The sequence below is a fragment of the Mirounga angustirostris genome, unplaced genomic scaffold, assembly GCF_029215605.1.
Source record: "Mirounga angustirostris isolate CCGP_5_RB_7025 unplaced genomic scaffold, mMirAng1.0.hap1 SCAF_14, whole genome shotgun sequence".
Lineage (NCBI taxonomy): Eukaryota > Metazoa > Chordata > Mammalia > Carnivora > Phocidae > Mirounga > Mirounga angustirostris.
The window spans coordinates 67093617-67105618 of NW_026991722.1; the positions used below are offsets into that span (position 1 = coordinate 67093617).

The window sequence follows — 12002 nt, forward strand, 5'->3', positions numbered from 1 at the left end:
CCATGAGATCATGACCTGAGCCAAAACCAAGAGTCGGAGGCTTAACCGACTGAGCTACCTAGGCACCCTTGAGTTAATTTTTATACAGTGTGCATGTTGCAGATTGAGGTTTATATTTCTGCATAATTGTGTCTAATTATCCCAGTACTGTTTATTTGAAAAGATTGTTCTTTCTCCATTGAATAGCCTTTGTATCTGTTTCAAAACTTAACTGGTCATATACATGTGTGGGTCTTTTTCTGGATCTCCATCAATCTCATTGTCTGTTTTCCAGCACCACATTGTCTCGATTTATGTAACTTTATCAGTAAGTCTTGAAACCAGATAGTGTGAATGCCTCAACTTTATTTTTTTTTAAATTGCTCTTATTCTATCTAGTTCCTTTGCTTTCCATATAAATTTCTGAATCAGCGTATCAGTTTCTACCCAGAAAAAAAAATCCTTTTAGGATGTTGATTGGAGTGATTTTAATCTATAGATTTTTTTTTTTTTTAAGATTTTATTTATTTATTTGACAGAGAGATAGACAGAAGAGCACAAGCAGAGGGAGTGGCAGAGGGAGAGGGAGAAGCAGGCTCTGCACTGAGCAGGGAACCCGATGCGGGACTCGATCCCAGGACCCTGAGATCATGACCTGAGCCGAAGGCAGACGCTTAACCATCTGAGCCACCCAGGCGCCCCTTAATCTATAGATTATTTTAGAGAGAATTATTTTAGAGAAAATCTTTAAAAAATAATAAAATAAAATGAAATGAAACTTACGTTCACACAAAAACCTATATAAGAGCATCTTAGTGCTGAGACTCTTAATTCATGAACTACTGTATCTTTCTATTTATCTGGGTCATCTTTGGTTTTCTTCATCAGTGTTTTGGGGTTTTCAGCATATAAATATTGCACACATTTGCACCTGAGGCTTTCAGGTTGTTTGATGCTATTGTGAGGGCACTTTTTTAAATTTCAGTTTCCAGTTGTTCACTGCTGCTGTATAGAGATACGTATACAATATTTGTGTATATATATATCTTAAAGATTTTATTTATTTGACAGAGAGAGACACAGCGAGAGCAGGAACACAAGCAGGGGGAGTGGGAGAGGGAGAAGCAGGCTTCCCACTGAGCAGGGACCCCGACGCGGGGCTTGATCCCAGGACCCTGGGATCATGATCTGAGCCGAAGGCAGATGCTTAACAACTGAGCCACCCAGGCGCCCCCAATATTTGTATATTGACCTTGTATCTTGCATCACATCTTTTTTATCCATTCGTCAGTGGACACTTGGGTTGCTTCCATAATTTGGCTATTGTAAATAATGCCACAGTAAATATAGGGGTGCATGTGTCTTTTTCAATTAGTGTTTTAGTTTTTTTAAGTAAATATCCAGTAGTGGAATTACTGAATCTTAAGGTAGCTCTATTTTTAATTTTTTGAGGAACCTCCATGCTGTTTCCACAATGGCTGCACCAGTTTGCATTTCCATCAACTCCACATCCTTACCAACACCTGTTATTTCTTGTGTTTTTTATTTTAAATATTCTGATAGGTGTGAGGTGATACCTCAGTTGTGGTTTTGATTTGCATTTCCCTGGTGATGAGTGAGGTTGAGCATCTTTTCATGTGTCTCTTGGCCATCTGGATATGGCACTGATTTTTGAATATTGATCCAGCCTTGCATTCCTGGGGTAAATCCCACTTGGTCAGGATGTGCTATCCTTTGTGTGTATTGGTGGGTTTGGTTTGCTGGTATATTATTGGGGATTTTTGAGTGCACGTGATGGCTGTTGGTGTGCTGTTTTCTCGTACTGTCTTTGTCTGGTATCAGGGTGATGTTAGTCTCATAAACTGGGTTTAGATGTGTTTCCCTTTTGTGTTTCCTAGAAGATATTATGCAGATATTGTTTTTTCCTTAACATTTAGTAATTCACTAGTGAAATCTCTTTTCATTTTTTTCTCTTTAATTCAGTCCAGTTTTTTCAGTCAGAAATAGGTAATCTGTATGTTTTTAAGCCTAACAGGTTGTTGATCCTCATTGTACATACTTGCAGATTTACCTGCTTGCCTCACTGGATAGGGTGGTGGGCCTCAAATTGGACTAAGTTCTCTCAAAAATGTCTTCTAAGTGGTGTTAGGTTCTGTGGTGCTTTTGGCACTGAGCTGGGTGTGGGAGAGGTCTCCGCAGAGGTCTGTCCTGTGCTTGCCTCTCCTTCAGGGACGGAGGTCAGATGCCTCATCGTGGCTCTGCACCTACCACGAGAGCCAGACTCCCAGCACCAACTGCACAGGCTCTAGCAGGAGGTTGAAGAGGCTTCTCTGGGCTGGCGTGGGACTGCCCCCACCATTGGGGGTTGGAATTACCCACCCTATAAACGAGATTGTCAAGTCCCATCGATCTAGGACTGCCGTCAGTGAGGAGGAAGGAGTCAGTAGTATGCCCCAGAGTCCCCTGGAGCTGACGGAGACCACGAGACTTGGGATCGGGGCAGGGCCTCTGTGCGGAGGGCCCCACACTGAGGAACCACTGGTGTAGACGCTGTGGCTCCCCTCCTCTGACACGTCCAGCAGGAAAAGGGAGGGTGAGGTGATGCTGAGGAGCTACAGCTTTAAGAGTCCCCCACAGGCTTTTCCAGTCCTGAAAGAGCAGGGAAGCCCAGAGAGCCATCCCTGACGCAGGCTCTTTCCTCTGAAGGTTCTGTCTCTGGACACGAACATCACAAACCAGGTGAACAAGTTGAACCGGGACCTGCTTCGCCTGGTGGACGTGGGCGAGTTCTCGGAGGAGGCCCAGTTCCGAGACCCCTGTCGTTCCTACGTGCTTCCTGAGGTCATATGCCGCAGCTGTAACTTCTGCCGGGACCTGGACCTGTGCAGAGAATCCTCCTTCTCTCAGGTGGGCGGCCGCCGAGTTAGGGATAATCCTAACCCTCACGGCGCCGGGTCCTTGTCGCCGCTGGGTCCTCGCGGCGGAGTCAGGACGGAGGGGCTACGGCGCCCCCTCTTGAGCCCCCCTGCGAGTTCTGATGTAAAAGGCACTCTGTGCCGCGTACCAGAGCAGTGTCCTCGTAAACACGCCTGGTGGTGACCTCATTGTGGGCCAGCAGCCCCCACCTCCCCTGCTCGCGCCACCTTGTCCCTCCCCAGCCCTGGGGGAGGCTGAGCAGAGGCTGAGCAGAGAACTGACGGGCCCCCTCCTCCTCTGCCCAGGACGGGGCTTTGCTGGCTCAGTGGCTCTGCTCCAACTGTCAGATTGCCTATGACACATCAGTCATCGAGATGGCTCTGGTGGAAGCCCTGCAGAAGAAAGTGATGGCCTTCACCCTGCAGGACCTGGTGAGCAGTGGGCCTGGCACTGGGGACTGCCCTCCAGTGGGCACAGGCCTTCTGGGTAAGCGATTGGCACCCAGGAGAAGCTACGGGTGTGCACACTTCTCAAGTCATGACCTGGTCCTCTGAGGTGACCACCCCTTGTTCAGGCGTCGTCCTTTTGACTCATTCTTACAGCATCTCTGGGGTTCCTACAGGGGCCAGGTGCTGGCCTCACGGATCTTTCATTGTAGTGAGAGGGGATAGACCATGAGCAGACGGTGTGTAAGTCACGGTGAGCGTAAAGAGAATGGACGGGGAGAGAGAGACAGGGAGGTTTTCAGCATTGGATGGAGGGATGTTCCCTCTGAGCGGGGACATCTGAGCAGAGATCTGAGGAGCTGTGATGGAGTGGGGAGACCCGAGGACGGAGCAGGGGTGAGGAGCTCCCAGGACTCAAGAGTCAAGGGTGCAGTGCTCACACCGAGGGTGTTAGGAAGCACCTGGCATGTTTGGGTAGATCCTGTTGCAGAGTCTGCATTTTATTCATAGTTGAGCTGAAGGCCATGGCAGCGGGAGGCAGGGAGGGCCGGTCGAGTGAATGTGCTCAGCGGCTGACCACTGCTGGCCGCGACTGGCCTGGGCAGGGGAGACTCCTGACCAGGGCTGCTCCTCGTTGCAGATCTGCCTGAAGTGCCGGGGCGTGAAGGAGACCAACATGCCCGTGTACTGCCACTGTGCGGGGGGCTTTGCCCTCACCATCCACACCAAGGTGGGGCTCCCACAGCCAGCCAGCCCTGCTGCCCTTTCCCGTCTGCCCACATCTGCTTCTACACCTACACGCTGGGGCCTCCTCTGGAACCGGGTCTCACTGTGACTTCTCATTTCTGCAGGTCTTCATGGAGCAGATTGGAATCTTCCGGAACATTGCCCAGCACTATGGCATGTCGTACCTCATGGAGACCCTGGAGTGGCTGCTGCAGAAGAACCCTCAGCTGGGCCATTAGCAACTTGAGCAGCGTCCCCCTTCTCTGCCCTGACCTCCCAAACTTGTGGCCATGTCCAGGACGGAGCAGCAGGGAACACCAGCCTCAGGGAGCTTCGGGGAGCGGTCACGGGGCCCAGGAGAGAACTTACCTCTGGGTTCCCTGGGTCCCCAGCTGTGGTCAGGACAGCCCACTCTGGGCCTGAGCAGTGTTCCCAGGGAGGGGCCCCAGGACTGTGTCTTGCTGACTAAACAGCCCTCCCTGCTGCTCAGGGGGGTCTCTGGGCAGAGTTCCTGAGGGTAGCCTAGTGGGAGTTTGCGCCCCTGGTTTTTGATCACTTGTTACCACAGAGAACACGTCCGATAACTTGACACCAGCAGGATTTGGACCATTTCCAGGGAATCCAGAGCTGAACCCCGTGGGGACCTGGGCGTCTTTCACACGATGAGTTCCCGGGACTTGGGCTTGTCGTCTGGAAACTTCTTGGTCAGAGTAGGGTCTGCAGGGGTGGGGGCTCCCATGACAGTCCTCCTATCTGCAGCAGCGAGACTGGAATCCGGGGTGTGGCGCCCCTGCCCGCTGACCCACCTGTGCTGTGAGGAGCCCCCCCGGGTACACGTGCTGGTCTCAGTGGCGGGGAGCCCGAGGCCCAGGGGAGGGACAGTGCACACCATCTGTCAGACTCTCACGTCGTGTCTTGTGCCTGGGTTTGAGGAGAACATTTCTTCACGTGCAAGGTTTTAGGTTTTTCCCTTCAGTTCGGAGGGGTCTATGTCTTGGGGAGAGACAGAAACAGCATCAGCAGCTTTGTTGGGGTTGCGTGGTTCTGTTCTGGCTGCTCAGTGTCAGGGATTGGTCCAAGCCTTCTGACCCTGGTGGGGCCTGCCCGACCTCCAAAGGCCAAGCGGGGCATGCAAGCCCTGGGCCTGCTGCCCTCACCTGCCCATGGCAGAGCTGGTTAGAGTGTGGCCTCCTTAACGCTGGATGCCTGCCACCAGCGTATTCGGAGCTGGGTGAGGCCAGAGAGGTGGGGCCTGGCCCTTAGCTCTCCCTGCAGGTTGGGCTGGGCAAGGGGAGAGGCCCAGGCCGTGGGGGGCCTGCCTTTCAGTAACCTCTGGAAGACTGCTGAGCAGCTGCTTCCGCTGTTCTGTTGGTGGCCCCAGAAGACCGACTCCACACTTGGTTTCTAACTAAATGGGACTGGAAGCAGAAAAAGAACGGCAGAGTTGGTAAGGCGACAGCAGACCCCAAATGGGCGGCCTCAGGGGAAGCCCTGTGTGAGCCCTCCGCCACTGTGGGCTCTGGAGCCTGGCTTAAATTCATCCTTGTTGCCTAACTTCTCAGTATTATACTGTGAACTTCATTTAATTCTTTGAATTTTACATTTTTTGAGATTTTTACGTGTGTATGTGCGAGGTGTCTCAGTCTACACGGATGGAAGGAGGAGTAGCTAACATCGGTCCAGCTGGGTGCGTTGGCCCCTGGGTACTGAAATTTGGGTGTGTCTAGGCCCCGTGGCCACGAGAAACCCAACACTGGCTGGAAGGTGGTTAGAGCCTGCATCAGCCCCCAGATGGAGATCAAATCAAATTAGGGCTGGGTGGGGGAGGAGGGGGCTGACCAGGCTTCCTGGAAGTGGAGCTGGAGAAGTCCCAGAGGGGGGTGGGGTGGGACTGAGGGCCTGCACACCCACCCCCACCCCCAGTCCCTGCAGCAGGGTGGCTCCTGCAGAGGCCAGCTTAGGGCCTGGGGCATTTGGGGCAGCTGAGGGCCCCAGGGTCACTCTCCTGCTTGGGAATGGGAAACCTGAACCCCTGGCCATGGTCCTTGAGCTGCAGTCCAGCCCCAACTGGAAAAGCCAGTTTCTCCAAAACTAGAGCTGGATGTCAGCAAGCCAGGCACCTAGGATGTTGCAGGCCCTTCGGTGACAGTGGGGTCCTCACCCCAGGAATGGGAGGGTCTGCAGAGGGGGCTGGGTCGGGGCTTCTCAGGTGTGTGTTATTGCTGGCCTAGGTGGGTGTGGGCAGGTGGGAGGGCCGGCTCTGGCCACCTGCCAGTGTCACTTGGACTTGGGGACTTGGGAGCTGGGCAGGGTCTGAGCCCTCACTGGACCTTGGAAGTGGTGGGATCCTAGCCAAGGTGATCTGTGCAAAGCATGCCCGTGCTGCCTCAGACCTGTGTTCGCCATCCCCGTTGCTAGGGAAACCACTGTCCAGCCAAGTTCTGGCAACCCCTCAAGGGGGGGCCTGGCCAGACAGGCACCAGGCGGAGTCACTGGATGTAATGACCAGTGTGGCATCTCTGGGCGTGCTAGCCAATTATCTGCAGGCCTGACCTGCTGGCGCCGGCCTGTGCACCTCCTAATCTGGCCCTGCCCTGTCCATCCCCATCCCCAGCACCAAATTCCTGCCCTGCCCACCCTGTTGTAAGTGGGGGCTGGGATGCTCGCACAGGTTTGGAGCAAGAGCCAGTGTTTTCCTTAGTACGACTCTCCTCACCTGCCCTCTGGCTCCGCTTCTCCAGAGTCCCCATCCTGTTCCATATTTTGAGGCTTAGGTTTGGGGTGACACCCCCACCCCCAGGAAGCTGGTAAGCAAGCTAACTGCAGGGCAGGTGCTGGGACAAGTTGAGTTCCTCATGCACCGTCAGTCTCTGCCCACCCCCGTGGCCCCCCTGGTCAGATGTCACCATGACCTGGCTGGACATGGGGGTAGACATGCCTGTGCAAACTCCGCACCCAGGCTGGTTAGAGGGGAGACAGGACCAAGGGCGCCCACAGCTCCCACATGCAAGGACCCTCCTACATGTTTGTCTTCAGGGCCTCCAGATGCTTTTCCTGAAAAATGAGGCCAGAGGTTCTGGTCACACGTTTATTAGATTCTGGATATGTGGTTTCTTGCTATGAAGCAAGCAAGGGGTGTGGGCGGGGAGGGGTGAGAGGCTGGGGAGGAGGCAGGAATCTGCCCCTCCCTCCCTTCAGACCTGGGGGAAGTTGGGGGGCCAGCCAGGGTCAGGGTGCCACCCACTTTGTGTCGGCCCATTGCCCGGTTGCACGGGGGTCTTGTGGTTCCCAGGTTCTCACAGTGTTGAGGTGCGAGGGCAGGGCCCCAGGTGCACTGTGCAGGTCTCTGTGGGCTGCCAGGGGAGCTGGGGCTCGGTCTCTTGGGACCACAGACTTAAGGGCCCTACCAGGCAGAGCCTTTGAGACAACATGATGGAAGGTGTGTGGTGGGCTCAGAGCTGGGCCAAACCTCGGGGGTCTGTGAGTGTGGAGTCCTGCCGGGAAGGTTCGGAGGTGGACAGCTCTGGTTCTGCAGTCTGCTCAGGAGGGTCCACCATCTGCTTGGATGGGGCAGAGGTGGGGCAAAGCCATGGGGGCGGGGCAGCCAGAGCCTGGCCTGCCTGGCCTAGGTCTGCAGAGCAGGGATGGGGTGGGGGAGGGGCCTGGCCCAACACAAGAGCCAGAGTCACAGGCCAGCTACCAGGGGAGCGTCTCGGCGTGCACACCTTGTCAAATTTCTTATGGCTGTACACCTTGTTTTTGTTCATAAATGTCAGCAAGATCCAGTCACACAGGAAGGAGCCCTGGGCCGGCAAGACCCACATGTAAGGGCCTAGGAGACACCACCCCTCCCGCTCCCACTACCAAGGACCCCCCCCACCCCCCACCCCCCCGCCCAGTGCCCAGCATGCATTTCCTTACCACCCCGATGGAGGTCAGTGCTGTGGCCAGATTAATGATGGTGGGAATCAGGCTGAACTTCCCTGCCTTGGGAGGGGAGGCGGCCTTAGATGGTTGCCGGGCCTGGGGCAAGTGGGGCTCAAGGGAGGGTGGGGGAGATGGGGCTGTGCCAGCTCAGCCCTGGGCCGGCCTGAATCCTTGGTAGGCAGAGCAGGCTGGTTTACCTGTCCATGCACGATGACGTCAATGCGGATCCCATAGGCCTTGATGAGTGTGCGGGTGGTGCTGCCGTTTATCTTGTAGTATTTGGCAAACCTGGGTAAGAATGACTGGAGCGTGGCGGTGGGTGCTCACCCATCACCCAAGATGGGACACTCCAAAACTCCACCAACCCCGGGGCCCTTGAACTTTTGAGTGCCTGCCCTGTCGTTTTGGAGACCCCACAGCCAGGGAAGACGAGAACCAGGCATCCCAAGGCCAAGGTACCTGAAGTTGTAACCAGACGAGGCTGGGACGTGCTTGGGGTCAAGCCTCCGGAAGGAGTACTTGGGATTGCACTCTGACGCTGACAGGTCCAGGTCACAGTCCCAGTTGATGATGACCCCAATGACGCCACCCTGCCCGGAGTAGGCGCAGAGATGGGTGTCAGGGAGGGCACACAGAGGACCCTCGAGGGCCGTGGGGTCCTGCCCTGAGACTGCATATGGGGTGCTCATCTCGGGGCACCTGGGACAGCTCCGGGCTGAGAGCTGGGGTGCTTGGGGAGTGCCCTGCTTCTGAAGCATGAGGGGACGCTGGTGGCCAGCTGTGTGACCAGGAGTTAATAATTTAGCAGGAGCCATGCATGCCCAGATGGGTTGGCCGATCGTGTTTCTCCTCCATCTGCCTGAAGAGGGCCAGGGTTGGCCAAGACTGCAAAGGGGGTTGGCAGGCCCTTCGTCTGCAAGTAGGGGCCAGCATCTGGAAGGAGAGCTGACTCCCCCACTGCCCCTCGGCTGCCGCCTCACCGTATGTGCCAGCTCTGTGAAGTTCTCCCCTGCCTGTTCCACAATGAAGCCCAGCTTGAAAATGGGACAGTAGAGGTCAGAGACCTCGTCAAACGTGCAGCGTTTCAGGTAGCCGTCCTTCCGGTGCTCTATGTTGCCCCTGCGGACAGGGCCCAGCAACGTCAGTGCTCTGCACCCACCAACAGCACGCTCCCTGGAGGTAGCTCCCATCCCTAGCTCACTGTCACCATACCCTAGTGGCTCTTACTTGGAGAACTGGAATTTAGGGTAGTGGATGCTGTTCTTGATGAGGATGGTGAAATTTGGGGCCATCTTGCCGAGAAATTGGCTGAGGAGGCACAGACTGGATGTGTTTAGTCTTCCCGCCCCAGTCCCCCTCCCCAGCACATCCCGGCTCTGCTCAGTGAGGAAAGGAGGGAAACAGTCGTGCTGGGATGTCAGCGGGGGCCCAGGTAGGTGGGGTCACCGGGGGAGCACACCTGACAGAGGCCCCATCTTCCACCGGGCACCAGCCCGACACCTCGCAGGTCTTGGCTGAGCCTTGGTAGTAGGGCACGCAGCGCCCGGTCCGCAGGCCTGCAGGCAGACGGGCGCTCAGGGGGCGAGGAGCGCCGCCCCGTCCCACCCCCGGCTGGCGTGCACTGACCGTTTCCCAGCATGTCCAGCTGCCCGGCCACGCAGTCCTTGTCCGAGTCACAGGTGGCGTTGCTGACCCTCATACTCTAGGGAGGAACCGGCTTGGTCAGGAGCCCCACACCTTCTGGGGCAGGCACAGCTGGGTCCCCTCCCTCCGCCCCAGCTCTGCCCTCCACCTGGCCTCACCTCTGGGCAGGTTCCGAGGGTCTGGGAGGGTGTGACCTCGATCCTGGTGATGATGCTGAACACGCTGCCTCCCTGGGCTCAGAAAGAGGGGATGGTCGGCCAAGGCGGGCAGCGCAGACACCCCTCGCTCCTTCCCGGGGGCGCGCGGGGCGGGCAGGCGCACCTCGGGGGGCTTCACGTACTCCTCCACGTCCCACACTTTGTGTTCGGAGAAGGTGATGCCCTTGACCTTGGTGATGACGGAGCTCTCGGGGCCCGTCTCGCTGTCCTGGTAACTCTTCTGCACGATGAACACGTACCTGCGGGACGGGCAGGGCCGCTCTGGAGGCGACCCGGGACGCTCCCCCGCCGCTCCCCGTGGCTCCGGGCCCCGGCGCCCCCGCGCCCCCGGCCCGGCCGCACCCACCACACGAAGTAGAGCAGGATGAGCAGCTGCACCGCGCGGTACACGACGCCCAGGCGCCGGTTCTTCACCACGATCACCTTGGGCGTCTCGTAGTCCCAGAACGCCGACCAGCAGCCCCGGGCCAGAAGCCTGGCCGCGTCCGCCCTCGCGGGGGGCTTGGGCTCGGCGGCAGCCATGGCCCAGAGCTCCGCCAGGGGCGCGACGCGGCGCGCACCCTGCGGCCTAGGGGCGCGGACAGGGGCGCCCCCGGCACCGCCCCGGGGCGTGGCCTGGCGCGCCCCGCCCCGCCGCCACCCCGCCGGGGCCGGGGTCTGGAGCGCGCGGGGGCGCACCTGGCACGTGCCGCCAGGTGGGCCCGGTGCTGGCAGCGCCGAGGCGGCAGCCTGCGCCCCACCGCGCCCGCGGAGGGCCCGAGGATGCACCGGGGCCGCACGTCCCTGGGGAGGATACAGAGCCACCCGGGGACTTGGTTGAGATGCGGGTGGAGGACGCGGCCAGGCTCCGCCGGTCTCCTCGCGTCTCCAGCGGCGTCTGACCGCGGCGCGCGCCCAACCCTAACGGCCGTCCCTGTTGGATACAGTTTTCCCAGCTTTACTGAGATACAATTGACTTAAACGTGGTGTGCACGGTGTGAGTTTAAGGTGTACGAGGAGGTGATTTCCGAAGGGCAGTCCTTGATGCCTGCCCCGCTGCTCAGCAAGGACACCCTCCCGGCCGGGTTCACGCAAGCCCTGGGGCCCTTGCTTTGCCCAAACAGCCCCTTTGCTGGGTCTAGGGACGCGCTCGGAGCCACTCAGCTCGAGCCCCTCCTCCGCCCGATCGCCCAGCCCTCGCGTCTGGCCAGGACTTCAGCTAGGGCTCCCAACTCTGCTTTTATCCACTTCCAATCCATTTCTGTTTTCTTTGCAAACCAAAGTTCTTTTTTTCTTAAGACTTTTTTTTTTTTTTTTTTTTAGATTATTTGAGAGAGAGAGAGAGAGACAGAGCATGAGGGGGGGAGGGTCAGAGGGAGAAGCAGGCTCCCCGCCGAGCAGGGAGCCCGATGCGGGACTCGATCCCAGGACTCCGGGATCGTGACCTGAGCCGAAGGCAGTCGCTTAACCGACTGAGCCACCCCGGCGCCCCTTCCTTTAGACTTTTTATATCTACACCCCATTTCATTATTTTGGAGCAAATCCCAGACATCATAGTATTTCACAAAATGATAAATTTCTTACACCTTTATTTAGGTAAAATTCACTTAGCATCTAATTAACCATTTTAATGAACAGATTGTTTAATGAACAATTAAACAGAGCGTTGTGCAACCACCATTATCTACTTCCAAAACATTCTTATCATCCCCAAATAAACTCCCTGTTTTCTCCTCCTCCCACCAATCTCCTTTCTGTGGATTTATCTCTTTTGGGTATTTCATATAATGGAATCATACAATATTTTTCGTTTTGTGTCTGCCTTCTATCACTAGGCCTAATGTTTCCAAGGTCCATCCAGGTTGTAGCATGTATCGATACTTAATTCCTTTTTATGGAAGAAGACTATTCCTGTGAGTGATTATTCCACAATTTATCTACTCCTCTTTGGATAGACGTTTGGGTGTTTCCACCGTTTGGCTCTTGTGACTAGTGCTGTTATGAATGTTTGTGTACAAGTATTAGTTTGAACACCTGTTTAAAATTCTTTGGGTATATAGGAGTGGAGTTTCTGGGTCACATGGTAATTCTGTGTTTCACTTTTTTTTTTTAAAGATTTTTATTTATTTATTTAACAGAGAGAGAGAGAGCACAAGGAGGCAGAGCG

General features: G+C 56.1%; 2 protein-coding genes across 4 annotated transcripts in view; one reads left to right on the plus strand and one right to left on the minus strand.

Annotated features, from left to right (window-relative positions):
• POLE (DNA polymerase epsilon, catalytic subunit) overlaps positions 1-4348 on the plus strand; it is a 46887-nt gene extending 42539 nt beyond the window's left edge. For 2 of the 3 annotated variants that reach the window (XM_064578117.1, XM_064578118.1), the window contains 4 exons: positions 2686-2886; positions 3201-3326; positions 3982-4071; positions 4193-4348. In XM_064578117.1, the coding sequence (XP_064434187.1) occupies positions 2686-2886; positions 3201-3326; positions 3982-4071; positions 4193-4306 (531 nt within the window). In that variant the 3' untranslated portion in view covers positions 4307-4348. The remainder of the gene's footprint in view (positions 1-2685; positions 2887-3200; positions 3327-3981; positions 4072-4192) is intronic. The other variant, XM_064578119.1, reaches the window with a different exon arrangement.
• A 3171-nt stretch (positions 4349-7519) lies between these two features.
• Positions 7520-10629, minus strand: P2RX2 (purinergic receptor P2X 2). The gene is given in 11 exon segments (XM_064577684.1): positions 7520-7871; positions 7873-8054; positions 8192-8282; positions 8454-8584; positions 8975-9113; positions 9222-9302; positions 9454-9550; positions 9621-9696; positions 9797-9868; positions 9960-10095; positions 10203-10629. Coding segments are annotated over 11 exon segments (1533 nt in total). The 5' UTR covers positions 10379-10629.
• Between the last annotated feature and the right edge of the window lie 1373 nt (positions 10630-12002).